The 26,007-nt window shown below is 46.3% G+C and overlaps 1 protein-coding gene across 3 annotated transcripts; it reads right to left on the bottom strand.

Moving 5' to 3' along the window:
- Positions 1 to 653: 653 nt before the first annotated feature.
- Positions 654 to 26,007, bottom strand: LOC149342045 (arylsulfatase B-like). Of its 3 annotated transcripts, XM_089542074.1 has the most exons (9): positions 25,410 to 26,007; positions 24,600 to 24,759; positions 23,487 to 23,599; positions 16,743 to 16,853; positions 14,664 to 14,792; positions 13,219 to 13,345; positions 8,294 to 8,593; positions 3,982 to 4,466; positions 654 to 2,486 (listed from the first exon to the last, which is right to left on the bottom strand). In XM_089542074.1, exons 1-9 carry the CDS (start codon positions 25,728 to 25,730, stop codon positions 2,337 to 2,339), a joined length of 1,896 nt encoding a protein of 631 aa, XP_089398200.1. In that variant the 5' UTR covers positions 25,731 to 26,007; the 3' UTR covers positions 654 to 2,336. The 3 variants fall into 3 exon arrangements, with proteins under 3 accessions (XP_089398200.1, XP_089398201.1, XP_089398202.1); XM_089542075.1 differs by lacking the exon at positions 14,664 to 14,792; XM_089542076.1 differs by lacking the exon at positions 8,294 to 8,593.

Genomic DNA, 26,007 nt, shown 5'->3' on the forward strand with positions numbered 1-26,007 from the left:
TTTCTCTGGAACAGGCAGCCGCTACCTACACTCTGCTGCACTCTTCCTCCACGTAGAAAGAAAGCGCGGGCAGGATTCAGTCCCCTAATTTATGAAAAAAATCTTTTGTTGGGAACTAAAATGACGAAATAGTTGCTCCCACCACTTTCCATTGGTGGTTATACTAATGAAGGATTGAACGAAACATTTAAAAATAGAAGCATGGCGCAGAAAAATTGCTGGCAGTTTGGCATTGTTAACCCAAGATATTTTGCGAAAGCGGGTTTCTACAGGGAGACACTAACGCCAAGGACATGAAAGCGCGATTGAAAGCGCGTTTCCTTTCCTTTCGTGACTTGCGCACAGATGGAAGTAGATGATGACGATGAGGTGCAATGCTCAGCGCGGGGGTGTGTTGCAGCTTAACACGAGGCGTGATTGGCTGCGGCGTTAGCTTAGTGCTCTCGTGCAGTGGCCAGCGAAGCTCATCTGTTCACGCCGCCGCGGGTTGAGAACCCAGTGGTGGCAATGTTTACTCTATTTCAACAGGTTGGTCAAGGTCACCCTCACTGAAAGCCTCGTTTATATTTAGCCATTTCCCGCCTCACGTGAATAACTTCAGAAGCTTCACCACAAACTCGCATTTTCCAGGTTATTTATGTATTTATTTACACATACCTTACAGGCCTCCGGGGAGGCAATCTGTAAGGGGCGTCAAATACAGAAGTTTGTGTAAAATATGTTAGAAATAAAAAGCCTAGTAAAAGTGCAGCAACACAGAGAAAAATAAGTGTGTTCAGATAACATATCGCAGTTCACAAAAATTGGTAAAGGTACAAGGCGACTATGCTTCATGGAACAAAAATGGGTGAAATGCGCAAAGAGTTACACAGAAGCAAAACAAAACATTTCAGGTGTACATGAGGGTAGCTGCGCATGAACAGAACCAATGAGGCAAAAGTCTCAAGCAGAAGAAAACAAAGCTATATGAATCATGATTATATAAATGACGTGCTAAGCGTTATCAACGAAGTATTTAAGTAGATGTTCGCGAAAGGTGTCATGATTACGCTGCAGGGCGATGCAATTCGGAAGATCGTTCCAGAGGCGGATGGAGCGCGGGAGTGAAGAGAAGTGGAAAGCATGAGTGCTGCCATAAATGCGGGCATAGCTGTAGTTATTATGTAATCTATGTGATAAGTAGGAGGTACCTTGTACATTTGCTGGCGGTGAATCAGTGGCATGGACGTATTTATGAAAGATAAATAAAAGGGCAATGTCGCGAACAGTTTTCAGTGGATGGAGCGAAAGTTCGATCTTTACTTGAGTTGCACTGGAGTAATAACTGTAATTTTGAAAAAAGAAACGACAAGCCCTATTCTGGACAGCTTTACACTTCTCTATTAGGTATTTTTGATGAGGTGACCAGATGGATGAAGCGTACTCTAGCTGCGGTCTGATAAAAGTTAAGTAGGCTTGCTTACGCACGTGAGGGGTAGTGCTTTGCAGGTTACGGCGAGGGAAACCTAGTGACCGGGAAGCATTAGCGAAAATGGTGTTTATATTTTCAGCCCAAGAAAGGTTTGGTGAACGATGGACGCCTAGATACTTACAATGCGTAGTTCGAGCCAATGTATCGTGCGAATTGAGTGACTTTCGGCAAAATTAAATTATCTTACACTTAGAAATTTTTAAACTCATTAGGCACGTTTCACACCAGTCGTTAATGCAATCAAGGTTACTTTGAAGAGAGAGGTGGTGATTAGTACTTTTTATTGGTCGATAAATAATGCAGTCGTCAGCAAATATGCGTATACAAGATGAGATGTTCACTGTCAGGTCTTTAATGTAAATTAAGAAGAGTAATGGACCGAGGGCGCTTCCTTGCGAAACGCCCGATGTAACGTCAGAGGGAGGAGAGGAATAATTATTGACAACGGTGAACTGCTGGCGATTAGAAAGAAAGTTCCGGACCCATGAGAAAGTTAAAGAATCTAATTTGAGCGTAGAAAGCTTAGATATTAGTCGGCAATGAGGCTAATAATGCTTTTGCATTAAAAAAACCTGCTCTAAAAAGAACGCTAGGACGTGAAACAAGCGGTGATTTACGTTTTCAAACCTGCCGTAACATAGCGGAGGCGTAAGTGAACAGCGAATGTTTACTACTTTCAAGAACTATGTAAACAAATAAAAAAACAAACCCCTCTCAACACCCTTTCCTGGAGAAGCAACGCTTACAGGCGTCCCTGTACAAGCAGGTTTTTCGCTTATAGTGGAATGGGCACCATGAACCACAATAGGACGCAACGTTTGTTTGGCACTAGGAGCAAAGTGTCCAGTCACAACGTAGTCCAACCCTACTGCAGCACTACAGAATCCTCGTCGGCCCACGGAACCCACATGTTGTTGTGAAGAGTTGGATTCGAGCGTTCGTCTGGCTCCAGGTTTCCGGGCGGAACAGCTGTCTGCTCGTAGTACTCCAGACGAGATAAAAGCCTTCGCGTGACCTGCGCAAGCAAACAGTTGTGAGAACAGAATACCACCTATTGACCTAAACGCAGATATGTATTTTACTTCTCTTAAATTTATATGAGCAAATACATGATACTTGCACTTTCATCAAACAACATTTACCCCTACCTCCATCTGGCGCGCCCGTATGGCGGAAGCTCCTTACTTTAATGCAAACACTTGCATTGCAAAACAAACAAAAAAAACGCACAGTCCAGAGAGCTATTCACTTGCATACTATACTATTCACTTGCATCAATGGCTTCAGCTTACTCACTGCTTACTCTGGAAGCCATTAACCAGTTTTGTAGGTTCCAAAGCATTTTTTTTTCAATGTAGTCACATTGGAGTGAAGCGCATCTGGCTGGTATTCCAGCACAAGAAGAACTTTTTTTAACACTACAATTAACCTCTGTCGAGGAACAGATGAGCGTGTATGGGTGGGGTTTATAGAGGGCCATGAAGTACCGTTTCCAGTATTCACTGCGCATCTGGTGTTAAGTCTCGAGTGGTCAATTTTGGCTCAACGAAAATATAAAAAGGACTCGTACATTGTATGAATCTGATTTTTTAAACAAGCATAGTCGGGCGTTGTGGAGTAGAATATGCGGTAATAAAATTATACACAGATATTGGACTCCTTGAGGAGGACACGGTGAAAAAAAAAAAGACTGATGCCATGTCCAGATTTTATGCACATTTTCTCAACGCAAGAGAGAGACAATTTCTCCACGTTCACAAAAAGTCAATGATATCGCTGTCACAAATGAGAGCTATCCGCAGGCATGACGGCAGCCAAAAGTCACGGAAAGCAAGGAGCACAGGGGATGTTTATTTTTGGTATTCATTAATGGGGCACCAATAAGGCAATACTTTTAAAGGTAATTGATCAGAAAGCAGAAGAAATAACAAGCACATACCGCCGGTGGGTTTCGGTGACCGTTGGCTTCCGTCATGTATGTCATAACGAGATCCTCTTTTCCCTTCCCTTGCATTGCATAGTAGCTTTCCGCAGGGGCTTAATAGCGACTCCCACGACTGGCGACTTGGCAATAAAAGGGGCTCTTTGTTCAAACACACCGACAGTGATGATCTAGATTGGAGAATTCTTGGCGGGTACCACCAAGCTCTATTTTTTTTCTTCGCTTACAGTTGGCTAGGTTAGGTTACAAGGCTCAGCTTTCAGGTGGCTGGAGATTTTGGTGTTTAAAATCGTTATCAATCCAGCAAAGTTTTTATTTGCTTATTTTTGCCTAACTTAAAACGGCCATTTCCGCAACTCAGAAAACTAACTTGCAGCTTAAGCATCAAGTTGAACTATCAACCGAATTTTGAAAGCGCAGGTACAGACAAAGGAGATGAGAACTGGACTGGACAACCGCCTTGGCCTTTTGTCTTGGCCTGTGCTTTTAAAATTCCGTGTGCTATACCAACTAGACCAGCAGACAACTTTGTTGGATCATCAGCCTGATTTACTTCAGCATGACCTACCTCTGGCTTCTCGCCTGCAATATTGTGGTACTCGCATGGATCTTCTATTATGTCGAAAAGGCATGGCGCAACTGTCGAATCACAAGCCGTGCTTGGTAGCGCGTGTACACTTTTACACTCCAATGGCTTTGAGTAGAGCGCACCGTCGGACAACAATTCCTCTTTTTCTTCGCACAAAGTCCTCGTAACACCAAGGCTGGTGAACACTCTGGCCACGACGGAGCTTTTGCAGGCCTCCATGGCCCGAGTGGCGGCGTTGCCGTCGGCATCCACATTGCCGGACACAGGAAACCATCGGTCGCTTTGGCCGTCGAGGTCCGTGCCGATGACGAGCTTGTACTGGCCCTGAATTATAGCGGAGTGGTTCTCGATGGGGTCGATGTTCAGCAGCACCTCGCTTCTTGGTGTAGGGGATTTTGGATCGCGAAGAGACCGCAGATGACTCACACCATCCAAATCGGGGCCGAGGTCCCCCGGAGATCCTCCTGCGAGAAAATGGTCGGCGATAAATGCATTGCTCCTCTGTATTCACTTCTTTTATGTCTGAGGACGAGACAGTACTATTGTAAATAATAAGTGAACATACATATCTAGCTGCAGCACTTTAATTTTTCGCAGGCCAAAGAAGTCGTATTGGTATCAGTGGAAGAGAGGCAGAGGCTTTTCAAAAAAAGAGCTGCTCATCCTTGGGATTCTAATTTTTGCAAAAAGATATGGTGCGTTTTCAGCTAAAGGTAAAAAGTAAAAAGAGTCGCACGTAGTACGGCTACATATAAGAAGGGTTGCCGTTGGAGCCAACGGGTCATCACGCTTTAAACTAGCAGTGTGCGAAAATAATGAAGCTGGAATTTACCACCACGTTGACAAGCCGGCTGATGTGGAAGCGATACTACATAAGTTTGTAAGTTGGACGAGTCACCTGTCCGTAACGCTTCAGCTAAGGGTGAGTGAGTGAGTGTGTGAGTGATTGATTGAGTGGGTGAGTGAGTGAGTGAGTAAACGTTTATTGAAGAGAGTAGTTCCTGGGGTGCATGTGGGTGAGCCCTCAGTCCAAGGTTCCGGAGGCTTCTGCCGGACCTTCTGGCGATGAGAGGGAGCGCTGCCTGGTCGTCGAGGCGTGCGCTGGTCAGCTTCACCTCCCACAGCTGAAGGGCCGCAGTACGCGGCTTTAAATGGCGGGGTTTTGGAGACAAGTCCATGCAATATGTGTTAGGGTGTCGCCGCACCATGGACATTGTCTTCGTAAAGTGTTGAGGGTAGGCGATGTAAATAGTGTAGGTTGAGATAGATGTTTCTTTTAAGACGCCGTAGGAGGCAGGAGTCTTCAGAAGAGAGGGAGGGATGAGGGAGAGGGTAGAGGGGTCTATTAATGCGTTGAGTTTCGAACCGGGTGGCGAAGTGGGATAATAGTGGGTATAGGGTAGGTGGGGATGGCCCCACTGGGTGAGTGCATCCTCGAGCTAAGGCGTCCGCTCTGACGTTGCCATCAAGGCTATCGTTGAAAAATTAACGTGCGTTTCAGAGCGTTTGCAAATGAACTTTACTGGACTCTTTTAGTTCCATTTCTTGCTCCGCAACTGTGGTGGGAGCCGAGTTATTTTACCCGCTTGGAGCAGGGCAACTGGTCTAGCGGAGACGCTTTTCAGGTAAAGCAAGTGGTTCAGAATAAGAGTTTTAAGAAGAACAGAAAAATGGGTGAGTTCATTATGATTTGTGTTCAAGCAGAGAAAAAAATGTTAACAAGAGGCAGAGAGGTACACAAAACAAGTGCTTGCTACAAATAGACTTTTTTGCTGACGGAAAAATGGAACATGTGCCCCGAAATAGCAAAAAAAAAAAAAAAAATGAAAGTCAAACATTCTTGCGCGTGCAGAATTTTTATTTTTTGTATTGAAATTTCTATCTCAAGAAGATGTACAGTCTAACCCCGTTATAACGAAACGGTTTATAACGAAATAATGGATATAACGAAGGAGTAATGATTCCCCTTGGAAGCTCGGTGAACACGGTATAACGAAGTTACGGCTATAACGAAGTAATCGCGGGGCTCATTCAACTTCGTCATAACGAGGTTCAACTGTATTTCATTTTTCTATGAATCAAAAGTCAGTTATAACATTTTAGTTCTGCACGTATCTGCCTCCGCTTCATCTTTTTGCTATTAGTGAACAAAAGGCTTAAATTTACGAATACTGTTTCACGGCGCTCGTCATATATCCTACAATTTTTATGGCATGTTAGATGCGCCATCTAATAAGATTCACGGTGTCGGGGCCGGGTAAACATTTCACTTTACTCCGATGCCTGTCGAAGGGGCCCATTGAGAGGCAAAAAAGCAGCGTCGCCTTTATGATGCCGCCTCCTTGTGAGCCCATCAAGAAGGAGCTCTAGAGAACGCAAACTAATTTTCTGCCATAGCGTATGGTAAGCTCGTGACTAAATCCGATGAGACCCCTGAACAAAGATGAAACATGCGGTGAGAGGTGAGCTAGCACTACTCTGAAAAACTTATTCACTGGCTATAATACCGCACTGTTCAGACGACGCCTACGCCCCCCTTTCTCCTCTCGGAAAGCTGCTCCGACCAGCACAGACCCACAAGACCAGCAAGCGGCGCGTAAGATAGAGGCAGCCAGCGGAGTCCTAGACCAAGGATACCGCATGAATAGGGTGGCGACCAACTACGGAGCAATGACAGAGCGCAGCGACGCGTCTTACACACCTGGCGAGCTTTTTCGGCGCTAATCCCATCTCAAAAGAGGAACTGTGCTGTGGTTGTGTGACAAATTAGCGGCGCATGATAGCTACGACGCAGCTGGACTATAGATGCGACTGCGGTTCAATGATTGCCGCTAGGGTCCCGTCCAGACCGGCTGTGCCTCTGATTTGTCGTTTGCTTCATCACCTTCCTCTGCTTTCGTCGGAATCAACGCCACTGCACGCATGCCAGTGAAGTGAAGGCAAGATGAAACGTTACAAAATAAGGCTCTTGTCATTTCTAAGTAGTTTGCTGGACTTCCGGGTATTGTATAATCTCTCCGGTTTTGCAAATATAACGAGATAAACTGCAGCATATCGTGTATTTAGGCTGCTTAGTGTTCGATGAATTACATCGTAGTCCTTGCTGTAAAGCCTTTTGACACCGGAAAAAGAATAGTCAAAATTGTGAGATAGGGTTCAAAAAGTTGAGGAAAATATGAAAGGGTTTTCAAGGTATCTAGCATTATGACTTCTCCACCTAAGCAGCAAGAATTTATTGGTGAGTAAATCCTAGCAGTGTTGCGTATCATAAAATGCAATAATGCGACCTGCTCGCCATCGTTCCTCGTAGGAACCAGAAGGGCAGAAGAGAAGTTTTTCTTTACGCCTGCTTGCCCAAGTACAGTACGATACAAGCTTTGTGACGTCTTTCACATTAAGACTAGGGCACTGTAACGCTACGCTGCAGTTCTTTAATGAAGAGAAAACTTTAGCGTTTGTGACTATACGGGAACCTCAGAAAACAAGCACCATTACTTTATTGGGGCACAACATTACTGAGTGGCCTCATATGTGTCGTGAAAGGTGTTTCGTTCTGTTGTTTGGTGACAGCGAAATGAAATATGCTCAGGTTCAAGCAGTTATAAGAATGGTCTTCAGCATTTGTCTCTGAAATGAATCTCTTTACCATTGCACTTCATCGGTTTGTTTATGGTTGTGTTGGAATGGAAGGTCTCCTTGCGCCGGAGTTTTTGATGTAGAGAAAAAATTGCGAGGACACTTTGGCAACTGAAGTGATGAGAGGCGAAAGCTGAGGACACTATTCCTATTCGTTAAAGTCTCTCTCTCTCTCTCTATGCCGTGACGACTTCCGGTGGATGTGACGGCACACAGTTCCCGTGTCTATATTGATACCCGAATTATACATCTTTCGGGGTTGCTAAGTGTTAATTACGCTTAATTTCACAGTTATCCATCTAATTTGATACGAATTCGACGTTTTCCCGGCCATTCTGTGAGAATTTTCACTATGCCGTGACGACTTCCGGTGGATGTGAAGTCACACCGTTTCCGTGGCTATATCGACGTCCGCGCTATTTCGACGCAATTTCGACATTTTTGCTTAAAATAATTAGCTAATGAACATACAGTCATCAAACTTGGCTTCTAGTTTTATTGTTTCCTCCTCTATCTGCAGCAACCATTGGTTTTCTTGTATCTTTTTCAGTTCCCGAGTTACACGCGTGTGACAGTATGAGCTATTAAAGGCTTTCGCCTTAAAGTGTCTTTCTGTCGGGCTTGCTGACACGCATAAATAGCAAGGGACACCTACCGGCCATCTCGTACAACGTGGGCAACCAGTCAGTGACATGGAAGAGACGGTCGTATACGGATCGCGGCCCAAGCCAGAGGTGATCGGCAGTCCAGATGAGGCCTGGTACGCGAACACCGCCTTCCCATAGCGTGAACTTCTCTCCCTTCAAAGGCCAGGGTGAGGCAGCCTCTAAGCCGTCAGTGGTGACGCAGGCACCATTGTCGGAGGTGAACACCAGTATGGTATCTTTGAGCATACCTCGCTCGTGGAGCGCCGCGACCACGATGCCGACAGACTCGTCCAGAGCAGACACCATGCCTGTGGATGCAGCCGCAGGAGGATTAGAGACGGACGTTTTGGCACATCTTGCTTAGTTCCAAAAAAAAAACACTACTTGAACTGCGGAGACATAAGGTCAGGAGAAAAAAATGGGTGCTTCGAAACATCTACTATCAAAATTGAACAAAATTATTACCAGGCCACAAAATTCAATAAGAATATTTTACGAATATAAAAGAATATAAAGATGGAAAGAGATCACAAATATCACCTTTTAGGACCACGAGGTAATTGCGCTAAACTATCGCCAAAACTGAACTTTCAATCGCTTTGATAAGTCTGTAACTGAGTTCATTATCTGAAGGTCTCACTTTAGTTATTTAAATATTGCATCCAGCAAATTTTTAGGCGAAGTAAAACTTTTAATTGGTGGGTTTAACATCTGAGAGCACGCGCGCAAATCTCGTATAACACACGGGCGTTTTCCTATTTCGCCTCTATCGCAATACTACATCCGCGGACGGCATCGAACCCGCGACCTTAAGATTAGCAGACAACATCAAAGCTACTTAGCCATCGCGGCGGATTAAGCGAAATAAAGCAGTTGCTTTTCAAGCTCAAGCTCACATATTGACGTGTCGGTAAACGGTGCTCACACTAGGCCTTCGGAATAGTCAAGGCACTCTAAGAAGATATAAGATAAAGCCCAAGGCTCATGGACAAAAGGTTTCTAGTGATGAAACCCTAAAGATCCGAAAGAATCGAAAGCAAATTTTTGAACTTTAAGTTTTCTGAAGGTGTTTTTTCAAACATGGATTTCATTCCTTAAAATATATGTGGGTGATCTTTATGGGCGGGCGTGTTGAAAACTTCGCAGTGAGTCGACAACGCTGGCACTTCTCATTGTGAGTTTTCACTGTCGTTGTCGTCAATGCGTGAAAGCAGCGAGGGCGAGAAAGTCCACGAGCGTAAAACGGGTTCTGAAGTCATAAAAGCCCGCGCAGTCATTCTAACACCATCAACCGCCTGGGCTCTTAACCGAAGAAGTCTGACGGGTAAGAAGCAAACTTTCTGATAGAAGAGGTGGAATATCTTGAACGGACGTTAAGACCAAATCGAAGTTGGTCTATATCAGTGAGATTACCTAATTCTAATGAAAACGATGGTATTTTCACTTAACAAGAAAATGCTGGAAAGCTAAGTAAATGAAATACGGGCTTCTCCCCCATCGGCCATATACGCAAACGAATACGATGCCGTCAAGAGAGTTCTCGAATACGCAACCCTGGGTATTGGCTACCGCGTCATTTACTTCCTTTGCGTTTTGACGTCACGAGTTAGAGTTCACTGAAAAGAAACTACCTTCCCGGCAATAAATGCATCTTTTGCGGTCTATTAAGCAACAACATAGCCGTACTGAGCTGCCAACCGATTCTTACCGAGAGCAAAAACTGGATGGAATTATCAGTGCCTTCATTTGCCTAGACAGGTTTTTTTTTTGCGCAGACAAGCACAAAGGATGTCCGCTTTGAATTTTAACAAGCCAATAATATTAATTTTCTCTTGGCGTCTAGAGTCTCAGTAAATTCACTTTTCAGCTGTGGGCTCACAGTCTTTGCGTCTTCTGTAGCCGCACCACTAGTATTCACCTATCCTGGTTGTTTCCTTGATTATAGTTGATCGTTCCTCAGCTATGATTCTTTCCGGTCCTATATTCTAACGAGACGCAATCATGCAATGGGCGCTTCTCGTACGCTCGAGGTCATAAAGCATCGCGTATATAGGGTGGCTAGCTTTTCTCTCACAGTCTTCGTTCCGCCCGTCAACAGTTTTGCTGTTACCTGATCCTTAGTAGCTGATTCCTGCCCGCTTGCATTGCTCCTAAGGCTTCTTTTAATTTTTCTTTCGTTACCGGCGGGATGTCCCATTGCTGTGCCTTACTGCCTCTCTCATTAACATTGTGATTACATTGGCTGCTATATAGATTTGTGTAGAACTCTTCGGCTACTTTAACTGTCTTGACCATATTGCTGTCACTGTCCTCTTTCAGTCTTACTGCATTCATCTGGTTTTTACCTAGGCTTAGTTTCATCTTGACTGCTTTTAGGCTACCTCCGTTCTTTAGAGCATGCTCGATTCTCTCCATGTTAAAGCTCCTAATGTCGGACACCTTGCGCTTATTTATTAAGTTTGATATCTCTGCCAGCTATATTCTGTCCGTGGGGTTAAGCGCTTTCATGCTCTGGCTTTTCTTGGTCACATCTTTCGTCTCCTGAGATAGCTTGCCGGTATCCTGTTGAGCCATGCTGCCGCCTACTTCTACTGCGCACTACGTAATGATGCCTGCCTCTTATTTATAATTAAGCGTTTCCAAGCGACTGAACACGCGGGGAATGTGGAGAAGTCTTGAGTGCTTGACAAATGGCTACTGACGTCATGCGGAGAGTTTTCGGGCTCCCCGCACGAGGCAGAATAGCGTGCTGCATGGGGCAGCCGTCAAGCACAGGAGAGCCCAAGCGCAGTGATTTGTGTGGAGGTCACATACGATACGCCTGGACAGCCTCGAGTTCATCCCAGGGTGACGTGCTTTCAAGTACGCGTTCACGCGGTTTTAATTCCATTTTCGTGGTCGAGCATACAAGTGCGCGTGTGATAGGCTGATGGCAGAATTAGGGAGGACTTGAAAAAAATCACAAAACAGTGCGGAATTGTCGCGAAAAACTTTTATCGATACTGAAGGTCCCATATGACCGCATGAGTTTAACCTCGAGCCCGGTGAGAGTTACGTAAGCGCTAGCACAGCACGCGGAACGCACTGGGCGCCAGCGCCCAGATAAAGCACCCCCTCGCCACATGGATCCGAGCTTTGATAGTAGTGCCTTCTATCCGTGTAGCGATCAATGTTCGTCGGTAAAAAAAAAGAACATACATGAAATATCTCGTTGCCACAGAAACCAAATGCTATCGTGCGCGGTTATTTTAGGCGTTTGGCCAGCCCATCACCGTCGAGGGCATCTACACCATACGCGTGCGGTAAGCGTCTCTTATTATTATTTTTTTTACCGGGGCACTGAACCGGGCAGGCAGTGACGAGTGCAAGGGGCGGCGGCAAAGGAGCGAGATAACGAAGGGGTGAGCAAATGAAAGAACGAGAGAAGGCCAGGCGAGAGTTAGTTCTTTTTCATTAGGGAGCTGGTTTTTACCCATGTAAGAGGCTAAAATAACGCAAGAAAATAGGTCGCTTAGCGAAGAGCTACTTCGTGGGGCCTAGAGGAAATAGAGGACTTTTCATGTTGCTGGTCGCTGTATTTCGACCTATACAGGGCGTCCCAGCTAAAATGGATCAAAATATGAAGAAAAAGCAAGGCGTTCTTCCGCACTGAAATAAAATGATTTTTTTTAGAGTTACCTAACGTACCGGCTGGCATTTTTTTGTTTGCGCTGAATTTATTAATTAGTCGATATTAATCAATAAACTCTTTCAACGTGCTTCTACGCACCGTGGCAGCGCGCCGATAAAGCGCGCTGTCAGCAGCCACTGAAACCTTCTCGGAACCAGGAGCAACGCGAAGATATATCGTGGGCAGCTCAGAAGGCGTTAATCTGGCAACGACTTAATAAGGAGGTGGTTAGAGCGCTGTAATTGAGGCTTATTTGAGCGTCGGGAGCGCGCTGTCACGTGGCATTTTTAAAATTATGCAGGCTTTCACTTTTACGAGATAAAAAGGCCCACGCTACGGCTACCTCGTCGGAAGTGCACATGGGTCGGGCCATTTTCATGGCGCCTCACAACTTTCTAACGCACACTTGATTGTTTAAAGCAATATTTAAGATGTTAATTGGTTATGTCGACTAGCGATTAAAGTAGGTTCAAGTAAAAGATACTAGCAGGAACTTTACATACTCCTAACAACATCCACTTGATTTCAGCTTTCAACGACAGTATATTTCATTGTTCTTTATCCTCATCCATTTTAGCTGATACAACCTGCATATCTTACACTATGACCTTGAGTTACTGTCATAAGCGCTAACGTTGCCCAAGAGCTACAGCTTGTGAAGTGGTAGGCTTTAGTTTGGTTTATGGTTTATGGGAGTTTAACGCCCCAAAGCTACTCCGTCTATTAGGGACGCCGTAGCGAAGGGCTTCGGAAATTTCGCCCACCTGGGGTTCTTTGACATGCACTGAAATTACACAGTATACGGGCCTCTCGAATTTGGCCTCCATCGATCCCGACCGCCGCCCGAAAGACGTGGGTTCGATACCGACCGCCGTGGTCGGGATCGAACACACGTCTTTCGGCCAGCAGCCGAGCACGATAACCACTGAACCACCGCAGCTGCCACGGTAGGCTTTAGTGAATTCTTCACGTCTGCATAAATACTATCAGTGATTTATGTAGCAGGGCATGCCCTCATACACTACAAACCAAGAACGTAACATCACTGATCTAATGGATTTAAGACGCACTGACCTCTTCAGTATTATTCACATGTGACAAAATTGTAACATACAGCGAATGCCATTAACACTACTAATGTATCGAGGAATTTCAATAGAGAATGAGTAAAATATATTTGGCTGTCATCAACCATGCAATTCTTCGTAAAAACAGTTTTGTATTGTGGCAGACTGCGCAGTCATGTTTTGCAGTATACCGCACCGGCGTACAGGGTCCTGTTGACATGTCCGATGCCTTCGTATCCCCGCAGGTATTGTTCGGGAACCTGGAGTCGCTCCCTTTTGGTGCCAAAGTGCGGCGCCAGATGAGCCAGATAGAGGAACATGGGCTGCAAGAGCATGCATGCATTAGTAAATTGATGCATGCTCTGTGAGGCGCTACAGGAGCTACTCCCCTCAAATCGCTGGCAGGAAAAAAAAAAAAAACATTCGCGTTGCAGGCTCGCCTCAACAAAACTGTGCTCAGTTTAAGAAGTACAGGTTCTGCGGGTTACAGGAATTTCCTGCACAAAACGTTTTCTCAAGGCAAAAATGCCACCTTAGCAAAGAGCTCGTCAAAAACTTTTTAGATCGCAGGTTCGCATCCTAATTGCGCCAGCGACGTCGCCAGCTTCTCAGTCAGATAAGATAACTGTAAACTAAAAATTAGTTTTTGAGGAAAGGGAATGGCGCAGTAACTGTCTCAGAACTCGATGGACACCAGAACCGCGCCCTAAGGGAAGGGATAAAGGAGGGAGTGACAGAAGAAAGAGAGAAAGAGGTGCCGTAGTGGGGTGCTCCGGAATAATTTAGACCACCTGGGGGTCTTTAACGTGCACTGACATCGCACAGCACACGGGTGCACCCTGCACGGGAGGACTGGGAGACGGCCCTGCTCAGCTGTTAGGACTGGGGTGCGTTAATAAGCGCTCATCGACGACGGATATATGTTTTTCTGGTGCGATGCGTGTGTGTAAGTCATTTAAAGAACGTGAATTTGCCAATTTAAAAAAATAATTCTTCACCCTTCAAGGGCGCAGTACTCACCGCTGCTACTAGTGAGAGGGAAGTTTACCTGAGAGCCTAGGAGTTACACATATGTCACAAAGAGCAGCGCGAATAGCATTTGCTTACAATCAGCATCAGTAAAATTATAATATTATGAAGAGCAGTAGTGAAAGCAAATCGCCATACGCTGAGAAGCCTTACCTTCCTGTTCAATGCGCTTTACTCATTGTCTATTAGGTGTGTCTCAAAATCGGTGAAATCACAGACGCTGGACAAGCTTTTGATTGTCTTGTTTTTTTTTTAAAATCAATTTCAACACTCGAGGTTTTATTTCATGTCACTTCATTACTATTTTAAATCGTGCTGACAGCTCTTAGCAATACAACGCTAGACCTGCTTAGCGCATACATGCCGCATGGCTTTCATGCTACTAACATTGAGTGGCTAGCTGCGTGAGAAGCCACATGGTGCTTACTAACTAAGCTATCATGCACACTGGCTGAACTTTCAGGCCGTGGCTCAGAAACGAAACGTAAAAAGCTGGGTAAAAAGCAGCACGTTTAGTGGCGCATCTGCCGTTTCTTAATCTTTCGACGAGAAACAATTTTAGGACCTAACGACACGGTTTTGGCAGACATAAGAGCAAGGAAGTGTGCGCACCCTGTCCTTCGGATGGCTTCTGATTATGGACACAGCCTCTTCGCTGACGATGTGTGTGTAGTACACTCCATCGTCACTCCTGGATGGCTCGAGACCCCGCCAAAAATCCAGGCCGTGCGGCATATCAAGCTGCGAAAATTGTCGTTGCTTAACATCTTTATCCAGTAAGCCTTTGACACCAAACGGTGACGCGTGCAAAGCAACATTTCAATGTCGAAACCACTAGAAATGAAAACTGATTTGGAGCCCAGATTATGTGCACTGTTTGTGCGATGGTACGTATTTAAGATGAATTAGCGTGAGCCTGATGATTTTTTTTTAATACGGGATGCTTAACAGCAAAGTGGCAGCAATTTTTTAAAATACGATTTTTGAGTTTAAGAGAGCTTTTTTTAGTCTTAGAACTGAGAGCAGTATAATGCATCAGAATACAGCTAAGACGTGCTATAGCTAAGAGGCATGGTTAACTAATTAGAACAGAGAAGTCTTCAACTATTACAGTTGGTCTTCTTATTTATTGGAAGGCTGCCAAATTATTGACTGCCTTCGGTAATGCAGGAGAGGATTTTACAGGACATTTACGACACCGTAATCATTGCCATCCTTCTAGAATTTAACTTCATGCTAGGGATACGGTTTCTTCATGTGTCAGAAATATTTCCACACCGGATATATTGTGCACACGCTATAGTTTTGGTTTTATTCAACTTCTCGGCGCACCTCACTCGCGATACTTTCAGGAATTATAACAAAATTTCGTCATTTATTTCTCCACGAGGGAGCTTTCATTGTTGTGTTTTTGTTATCGAACCCTCAAAAACAAAAATTTCATTCAATCTCAATTTCATGCTCCACCTATCTCTTTGTGTGCACCAGTTACTAGTACTAGTTAGTACTTAGACGGTTGAAATGGGGACATCTATAGCTCCTTTAATGTTTCGCTGATGTCACTCTGCGCGCTACATTTAAAGAAATATTTTGATACAAAGTGGAAGACTTTAATGAACCATCCGGCTCTTCAACACGTTTTCACGAGTAAGCGTTAAAGGAGCTCGTGTCGCAGAATAGTCGGTGGCGTTGAGCGCTAAAATCTGTTTGGTCGACAGGATTATCACGTCACTGCACAAGAACTCGCGCGGGAATTTCAAAGAACCAACAACGCTTACGTTAAACGTGTCATCATGCGTGGAATGAAAGGGATTAAAACGTGACCTATAATGCGAATTAAAGGCCGCCGCAAGTCTCAAATAGTTGAACTTCAGAAAGGAACTGATTGCGCTTGTAGAAAAATTAAGAATTTTAGGCGGCCTTCGAGCACAAGACCCTTCGGCTGCGAGCCAGTCACGATACTGACTAGGACACGTCGACTGAGGGTTTGAGGGACGCCATAGTTGAAGGGCTCCGGAAATTTCGACCACCTGGGGTCCTTTAACGTGCACTGACATCGCACAATACACGGGCCTCTAGCACCGAAATGCAACCGCCGCGGCCGGGATCGAACCCGTGTATTTCGGGCAGCAGCCAAGCACCATAACCACTGAGCCACCGCGGCGGCTCTACATAGAAATGGTGCCGAAAAGGAAAATAACGCACGCGAACAACCGGGTGTTTATATGTACGTTCTGTGGTTGGAGGGGGGGGGGGGGGATCCTAGGACTGCATAAGGAGGAATATGTGTGTAATTAGAGAGGACCACAGGCCGTTACCGCGTCATAAGCTTAAGGCGGAGGTTAAGGGCGCCCTAATTTTTTTCCCTTGTGATCGTTTGGACCATGGACAGGCTTAAGGTGTTTAAAATTTTTCAGCTAGAAATAACGCTGATTTCTCATTGACTTTGTAGGTCCCAGATAAGTCCCGAGCATATTTGGGTAAATGAATAAAGACCGGCCTTAAGCATGAAGAAGTGAATCGAGTTACGCTATTAAGTATTACTGTTTCTATCTTTTTGCACTTGGTCCTTGCTGACACTGAGACAAAGCCTCAATTTCTGTCTTCAACAAGAACAACTTTGAAGATTTGCCTTCAGATATACCGTGTCGTCTACAGCTTTGTTTTCCTATTTTGCAAAGTTTAGCTTACCGTATCTCGACCGTGATTGTAGTAGTCCACGAAGCCGCCCCAGGATCCCACATGGCTGGAAAAGCCTCGTCTGGTGGGTGTGTATTCAGACTTGTAGAAGCCAAGATGCCACTGCAGGAGCCGCAATATTGAGCACTAAGCGAATTTACTCGTGAAATTTGGAGATATCTGTTTGCAGATGACTGTCGCGCTTGCAGAAGCAGTCAGCACAGAAAGACAAGGTTTAGTTCTCATGAACACCCGCTCTCATTTCAAGAGCAGTATGCTAATTTACACGCACGTTTTTTTTTCTCCACAAAAGTGAGCGAAATTCGAGCAAATTTTCCTTAGATTTACGCTTCCTGAGCATGGTCAGCTCTAGTTTAGCTCCCGGGTACTATGCCGCATGACTTTTCACAAAAATCAGCGGTGGGAACACATTTTAAGCAAAGAGTAGGAAAACAGCGGCAATGACATTTTAGGAACTGCTTAAAAGTGCCATGAAATTCCTTTCGCCTAATCTACTTCTCCTTTGGGTCCCGAAGGTTCCCCATCGCGCACCTTGTGGGAAACAAAGCATGAGATTTAAACAAACTGCAATTATTATCGGCGTGTACACTTTACTCCACGTCTCTGTAACACAGTTTTCTTGCCTGGAGAACTCGACTTCCTTTACAAAATATCTCGACTTCACAACGTCCTGCGTTTCGAAGAAAGAAAACGGAATGGTGTACCACATCTTTCGTTACCTATTCTACCGAAGCTATTGAAGCTTATTAGCGTTCTTATTCGTTACCGAAGCTATTGAAGATAACTTTCATCTTTTTATAAAATTTTTAAACCATTCGTTTTGATTTGCTTGTCTAGGTCCTCGATCATGCTTTGCGATTCGGGCCCTGAATTTCTTAGCAGCTCACTGTCATCAGTGAATCAGGAATTACAGAGGTATTCCCGCTAGCTTTTATCCCCAGTCTTACCAATCCAGTTCTCTGAATATCTCCGGTAAACACATTGTGAATAGTACTGGAGTGGTGGTGTGGCCTTGCCTGACAGGCTTCCTGATTTGTGTTTTTGCTCTTTCCCTGATGGTCGCTGTACAGCAGCTAAAGATATTTTTCGGTACCTTTGCACATGCCTCTTTTACACCTTGTTGACACTATGCCTCCAAAACTGCTGAGGTTTCGATTCAGTCAAAAGCTTTCTCGTAATCTATTAAGGCTAGATGCAGAGGTTGATTATATACTGCGCATTTCTGCATAACCTGATCGATGGGGCGAATATGGTTCATTGTTGAGTAGCCCTTCCGAACGCCCACCTGGCTCATTGGTTAAAAGAAATCTAAGGTGTATTTATTTCATTTACCTAATAACTTAGGAAATACCTACAAAACAACGTGCAGTAAGTTGTCCGTGTGCATTTTTTCAATACCTTGACGTCCAATTTTTATGGATTAAGATGATGCTACACTGTCCAAGATGTCGGTATTCTTGAGGTCATGAGGCACTGCGTATACATGGTGGGAACCTTTTCTAACACAATATCCACATCATCCCTCAACAAATCGGCAGTCACCTAATCCTAAACCGCCCTTTTCCCATTTGTATTGCAGATAACGCTTTGTTGACTTCTTTCTTTACTGACGGGATCTTCTCACCCACACCTCTGGCCACATCGTTAGCATCTTGAATACAGTTGAGCCCACTTATAACGAACTTGATCGTCACGCGGCATTTGTTCGTTGTATCCAAAGTTCGTAGTAAGTGGACCACCTATAATACGGGCTAAAAGAGCAAGCGAGACGAAAGTTAACTTTATTTTTGAAAAAAGTCCGTGATGAATGTCTGCTTCTTCAAAGCTGATCGCATCACTGCCGTTTCTAATTTTTCCAGCGCGGTAATATGTTCATCGCCAAGGCCTCTGCTGCACACGAGTTCTTTAAGCGACGCGATGTAACCGATCGCGGTTGAAGCGTTCACAGCAACCGGCGGTAGAGCAGCATCCTCGTCATCGTCCTCGTCGGTCTCTGGGCAGTCAGGAAGGGCTCGCACTTCACGCACAATAGCTTCGTCAGTGCATGGCTCCGCAATGTCGGCGTCATCATCAGCAGAAACGAAATCGTCCCAGGCAACGTCAGGTCCGGCCAGCTGCGTGTCAACGACGCGTTGCCAACGACGCGAGGGGAACACAAAGTGCGCGAAATTCGCCTGCCGCGGGTTCGCAGTCGAGCGAAACCGCGCCAAACACCGCCGGCTCGGTCAACTACGGGGGCCCGACAGCTTCGCGTTCGCTCTAACCGAGTGTTGAGGCCACAACAGTTCGTTCTATGTGAGACACTGTGCCATTGCCCCAATATATATTTTGACGGTAGCACCGCCCTCGTTCGTACTAAGCGAGCGTTCGTTATATATGCGGCTGTTATAAGTGGGCTCGACTTATTTGCGCGGCGATATTGAGCTGCGTAGAAATTTTTAGCTATTCTAACTGTCTTACTTATGAAACTGCCCTCCTTCTCTGACAGGGAGTACATCTGATATTTGCCAATGACAAATATCCTCTTGACCACTTTTAGGCTGCCTTCCATGTTTGGAGCCTGCTCGATCCTCTCCATATTACCGATCCTTATTGTCTTTTACCTTATGCTTATTGATAACGGGTCACAGTTCTGGCAGGCTATCTTTTCTATGGTGTACAGGCTTTCATACCCTGCCGTTTCTTAATCAGGCCTTTTGTCTCCCGAGGGAGCTTGCCAGTATCCTGTATAGCTAAGCTATCTACTAGTTTTATTACGCACTCCGTAATGATATTTACTCAGGCGTGGTTCACCTCTCGAACACATCCCCCTGCGGTAAAGCATGATATCTGTTCTTCAGCGGGATTCTAAATTCCTCCACTTTCCCTGTCATCGATAACTCGTAGATGACCTTCTTCCTTATTAGTTTCCTTTGTTCCCTGTTCTAGTCTAGGCTAATTCGAGACCTCGTTTCTCATCTTACCGAGCACCTCCACAACCTTCATTATGAGAGGGTGCGCTTACAATATAAAGTCTATTTCATTTCTATTCTCGCTGTTTGGGTTCTTCTAAGCCCATTTCAGGTTCTTGTGTTTGCAGAATAAGGAATACATGATGGATAAACCTTCCCGTTCTGCTACCTGTACTCATAACTCCCCCTGCTATTCCGAGAACCTATGCCATAATTCCCCACTGCCCGGTCGCCTGCCTGCTTCTTGCCCTCCTTAGCATTGAAGTCACTTATTAGGACAGTGTACTGCGTTTTTATTCTACTCATTACTGAATGCATGCCTTCATGAAACCTTTCGACTGTTTTGTCATCATGATTAAATCTTGATGCACAGGATCGTAAAAACCTTTATGATGAAAAATGGCGCAATAGGGACACGAACGACGTGCAGGACGATGCAGACAAGCGCTATCCTCAAACTCCCACTTGTACTCCTCCAACTTGTATGTCTGATTAAATTCTGTTGCAGTAACTGCCACCCTCTGATTACTGCTGTAGAATTCCTTTATGTTGCCAAACATATCCTTATGCCGCCGCGGTGGCTCAGTGGCTATGGTGCTCGGCTGCTGACCCAAAAGACGCGGGTTCGATCCCGGCCGCGGCGGCTAGAATTTCTTTGGAGGAAGAATTCTTGAGGCCCGTGTACTGTGCGATGTCAGTGCACGTTAAAGAACCCCAGGTGGTCGAAATTCCCGGAGCCCTCCACTACGGCGTCTCTCATAGCCTTAGTCGCTTTGGGACGTTAAACCCCACAAAACCAAACCATATCCTTATCATTTATGAACCGCCACTTCGCTCTCGTCGGCCCACTAAACCACGACAGTATACCACGTGCCACTCTTTAAAACGTATATGCTTCACCTGTCCTCATTAAAGCCCCTTGATAATATAAAGTACCGCAAACCTTAGAACTTTGCCGCCGCCGCGCGACCTCCTCGCTTCCTCCTCGCCTCTGCGCTGCCGGGCCTCGGGCGTTGGGTGGAAGCCAGGTTTCGCTTCACGCCGATTGGTCTCCCTGGCGTTGCCTATGGAAACGCGGGCGGTTGGTGTTTTTGCTTAGTATTTTGTTTTCTGGGCGCGCCATTTTTCGTCCAGCCGTGTTTCGCTTCACGCCGATTGGTCTCCTTGCCGTTGCCCATGGAAACGTGCGCCGGTTGTGATTTTGCTTGTCATTTTGTTTTTAGTGCGCGTCATTTTTCGTCCTGCCTGGTTTCGCTTCACGTCGATTCCTGCCGTTGCCCACGGAAGCGCGCGCCGGTTGTGACTGTGCTTGCAATTTTGTTATCCGTTCGCGGCATTCTTCGTCTTGTCTGGACGCAGCGGACGGAGCACACTTCGTTTTCTGCAAAGCCCCTTGGCAACAGTTTTCTGCGCTGAGCGCTCGCAGTATGCCGGGTTGCTGTGCACTTAACTGCAGAAATAGACGTGAGGATGGTTTCGCCGTATTCATGATTCCGCCAGGAAAAACCAAAATACCCACAAAGTAACTTTCAGCACTACCAATGCTTTTACTGGCATCCATGAAGATCTGGTAACTCAAGGCGGCCGCCCTCAAAACGCGCGCCAGCTTTCGATGCTGCGGATTGGCTACGGGCGCCTGGACGAAAAAGCGTGCCGTGTGCAGCGCTGGGAGCCGGCGGGCGAGGAGAAACGAGGAGGAAAGCTCCGCGCGGAGGAGAGTGTCGCTACTTTCTTTTATCAAGGGGCTTTACCCCCGTATTCACAAACCACACTTGCCCTTATCTTTAGCGCCCCTTCACTTTTCTGCTCCTTAACGCGTTTCAGAAACAGACCTTACCCTTAACGGTCCCCTTTAGTCCAACTTAAAATTCAGGTAAAGGGAGCCATTTAAGGTGCCAACCCAGGCACCTTAAACTGCTCCTTACCACAGTTCAACATGGCGGCGTGCTACGATGACGACTTCAGTGATGCTGAATTCCAATGGCAGATCAAGACCGCTCCGTCGGATCGCATACGGAGCGCGTAGATTTGCCACCTCCCATTTTGCGATTGGAATGCTAGTGCTCCCTCGGGAGCGGGACGCCAGCGCCGCAGCGGCGAGCCGCGGAAACTAGGCGCGCCGCCGGAGCGGACGCCCTGCTAGCTTCGTGTTCGAGTGCGACAGGAGTTGCGCGAGGCGCGATCTCCGCGTTGACAGACGCCGACTCGGCGAAACAAAAAGGAGGTAGTACGAAGGCCGTAATGTAAAACCAAAACCAAAGCGTATGTACAGGATGGTCCACTCTCCGTGAACACGCGAGTATGCGGCCGCGGTCTTCGGAGAGCCAGTGAGTCTGTCCCTACCGTTCACGAAAGAAGTGGCGGACGACGCGCAGGCAAGTTGCTCGCTGCTCGATTTTCCAGCCTTGCGACTGCGAGACGCAAGCCGCTGAACCAATCAGCGAGACAGTCGAGCTTTCGGCAACGACGCCGCCCGCGGACACGCCGAGCGACGAACTGCCGAGCGACGAACTGCGCTGCCCCCCGGCAAACGTTTCTCCCTGACTGCCGTAGTCGTCGCTAAGCCTAACTGTTTTTCATCGATGCCGCAGCTGAGGGCGCTTCGGAATTGGTCAGCGTCCAGAGACCTTGTAAACGTGTCGCAGCCGACAGCTTCCAGGATTGTAACTCGATTGTCGAACATGATTGTCGAACCGACGTCGAGAAGCAAACACTCGCAAAAGAGGCGGGCGACGTGAAATCAACAAGCACATTATTGTGACGGCTACACTACAGGGTGGCCTGCAAAAGAAGAAAAAATGTCAAAATCGGAAAATTGTTTGCCTAAAATCTCTGATGCTTACTTGCAAGCGTGCTAGGAGAAATTTTTATTCACTTTTTGTCGTAGGAATAAATTATACGTGTATCTCCAGATGATTCCAACATAAAAACGCGAGTAGCCTCGCTCCCATATCACCAACATTTTCGGATAGGAGCCCCTTTTCGTAAGGCGCCCTTAAAATCGCGTAAGGTTGGTTTTTGAGGCTGACTTCAGCCTTATCTTACGTTTCAACTTAGGCCGTCCTTGCCGAAGGCCCACTTAACGCTTTAAGGAAAGGAACATTTGTGAATACGGGGGTTAGTCTTCATATGCTCACGAAGCCCTATTACATCCCATTTATTATCCACTAGTTCGTCGAACAGTAGTGCTAGGTTTGCCCTAAGTTATAGGGTTCCAGCGTTAAACGTTGACAGGTTGACTTCCTAATGGTGGCCTGTCCTGAGTCAGTGATTCTTATCACCGTCCGCTGCAACCCAGATCTGACCGCGGCCATGGTAATGTACGCCGCAGTCTCTGGGACTTAGGGCCCTGCGTTAACTTGCGTTTTCTTATAACATGCCGCTGCCAAGTACTAAACAACGGTGCCCAAATCCTGTTCTGGTGAGAGGGTGCGTTTGCGGCTCTGGTCGCCGGGATCAATCCGCACCTCAGGCTTGGTCATTCAATTCCATCGACAGTCGGATTTTTCTTTATCCTGCGGAGAGTTGAGTGACATCGTGATTGGAACTGCGGTCCTTTCCTGCAGGCGAGGCGTATGCTCTACCTCTACGCCATCGATGCTATACAGATGACGGATAGGGATGGGAAGTTTTGCGAGGGACTCACTTAGAATTTAGATAGGAACGCAGGGGGGACCCTTTTTCCCATCTGAATGATTTAATGTGAAAAGGAAAACTAAGCATAATCTTACACCAGCGACAGCAGTTTGGCTCGAGCGATGATGGTCACAGTCAACACACTGACCTTTCCCACCATATAGGACGTGTAGCCCAGGCCGTTCAACCACTCAGGAAGCAATTTGAAGTGCAGTGGTAGGCCGCGGGGTTCGTTTTGCAAAATGACGAAGTTCTGCATTCCTGAGCAGAGGGAAAATACGAAAAATCAGCGGGAGTAATTGACCTCGAAAGAGTTCAGCTATAGAAATGTAGTGATAAATTCAGTTTAACGTCAAATAATTTGCATTGATCCAGTACGGAATGACATCCGCTGCATTTTTTACAGAAACACTCGTACAAACTGTTCTACAAGTATCGGGACAGAAATGAAGGAGGAATAGTCTTGCTACTCAAGTATGCCGGACGTAGAAAGACTGCAAGTCAAATATTCTGCAAGGACTGCATTAACAGGACCCTATATGTTCTTGGTCATAAACACACCTCAACTGCATTGTCGTCCTAAATAATCATAGAGGCTATCTAACAGCTATATGTTAAACAAGAAGACTGATGATATTGGCAATAGATTTAACGTTGCCAGACGTTAACTGGGCCTCACCTGCTTCAGCTTTCCCATTGATGCTGAAAAACTAAACGTTGCATGTTGCTTTCACATGTGACTCCTTGCAGGTTATATTTAATTTTACTGTAATTCAAAGAACTCTAAGCTAATTCTTCGTCTGTATCGAACCAACGGCACTAAGGGGATTTCAGTACTTTCAATAACTGTAAATCCCTCTGTACCTCTGCCCATTAGAGAACCCGCTCTAAGTAATCTATTTCGATACTAGTTGTTCCACCGTCAACACTGCGCTTCCTACAACTCGGGCTCACCTAGGCCAATGTATTTTTGGAAAGATTTTGACAAACGAAGCTTTCGCTTCCGGCATACTTCAGGCAGAAAGGTCCTCATACAGCGGTAGTCGTTGCACGTGCAGCGTCTCCTTTGAGCCTCGTAGTGCAATGTTTGCGACTCTGCCGAAGTGCCAACCCTGTGGATAGGGTGGGGGAGTCTCACTCTCACCCCTATCATCTTGATAGCTTCATAGGCGCCGTAAGTCTCTCACTGCGCTGCTCAAAAGCAGACCCCGAAGCCTGGCGACTTTAGACGAAAGATGCGCATCCTTAGCTGTATACTTGCCCGTGTGTATCGGGTAGCGCCCAGTCATGAGGGCTGATCTGGACGGCGAGCAAAGAGGCTGGTAATACAGTCGGTTGAGGCGCACGCCGTTCCATGCAAGCGCGTCGATGTTGGGCGTCCTGATCTGGTGGCTCCCCTGGTAGCTAAGATCATTCCATCCCTGCCGAATGAACATAATAGCTTTCGTCGAGACCTTAACGGCGCTGGCATACATACAGGTCAAAATTTGAACTCTGCATACTCCACGTAGACCAGCTGCGCAATCCTGTTTACAAAGGCTATGCTGTCCTTAAAAAATGCACATTCATGATGGTTTAGTGGATTATTTGACTAGAGATGGCAGACGTTTCGCCCTCGAGCGCTCGAAGGTACCAATATAGCGGTTGAAACTTTCTTCGACTTGCTGCGCATAAGAGAACCCCTATGCGATCTTACGCTAGTATATTGCCGAAGCTGCAGTATAGACACCAAGCCTACTAAAAAGCATATATTAGACGGAATTGAACATGCACTTAAGGTGCGATAGATTGAAATAGCTCCACAGCAGTTTTTTATTTAGTGCCATCTCATTACCCAATTTATTCGGTGCAATACTCTTGACCTTTCGGCTAGACAACTCGGGAGCAGAACAACCATCGGCCTCAGTTCTCTCTTTTTTTGCGCTGCCAGATTCTGTATTACTCTTTTGCCTACACCTGCCTGCCGAACACACGCGTAAAACTGTGAACCATCTAATGAAAAAAGGGGGGGGGGGGGGGTGGCTTTCAGGGTACAAGAGAATGTTTCGCCACGGGAGGCTATTGGACTCACCAGGTCATCGGCCAGTATGAAAACAATGTGTGGTTGCTTCCGCCGAGAAGGCCACATCACGCCCGTCGCAACGAGAACCACCACGAATGCCAAAGCTGACGTGGCTCTGAGCCGACCTCGCCGGTAATTCTGTTTCACCGCCTCGTTCGCAGAACGAAGCTCTGAATCTGCACCATGTCCTGACGCGTTCACTGGTTTGCCTTCACCATGGACGGAACACTTTCCGGATGGGCTAACCGACCGCGCAGTCCGCTCGGCCCAGTTCAGGCATCCAACATACAAGGCAGACGCAACGTTCCTTCCACATGCATAGAGCGCCATTCTAACCTGAACGATGTAGGCTTTTAGCGTATACCAACACAGAAAATGCGAATGTGCCACTTTGGAACTAGAAAAATACTCCGGTGTGCACTGGAGTTCGGTCTACGACAGGAAACAGCTGCGCAGCAAAACCGAGAGGATAGTGTAGAGGAATGAGAGAGTGAGGAGAGGGCCTCAGGACGCGCACGATTAGGTTTTTTGATCCCCCTCTCACATGCTTGCGTCAAAGGATGGCGGGACAAAAAAAAAAACTTAATAAACGCACTTGGAACAGCTG

The sequence above is a fragment of the Amblyomma mixtum genome, chromosome 5 (assembly GCF_055824585.1).
Source record: "Amblyomma mixtum isolate Tamu chromosome 5, ASM5582458v1, whole genome shotgun sequence".
Taxonomy (NCBI): domain Eukaryota; kingdom Metazoa; phylum Arthropoda; class Arachnida; order Ixodida; family Ixodidae; genus Amblyomma; species Amblyomma mixtum.

What these genes read in the sequence shown, in the direction of transcription:
- LOC149342045 (XM_089542074.1), bottom strand. Translation starts at nt 25,730, where the DNA reads ATGGCGCTCTATGCATGTGGAAGGAACGTTGCGTCTGCCTTGTATGTT. An exon ending in CGTCCTATATGGTGGGAAAG is followed by an intron (nt 16,854 to 23,486) that starts GTCAGTGTGTTG and finishes CGGCTCCTGCAG; the next exon opens with TGGCATCTTGGCTTCTACAA. An exon ending in GAAGCCATCCGAAGGACAGG is followed by an intron (nt 13,346 to 14,663) that starts GTGCGCACACTT and finishes ATGCTCTTGCAG; the next exon opens with CCCATGTTCCTCTATCTGGC.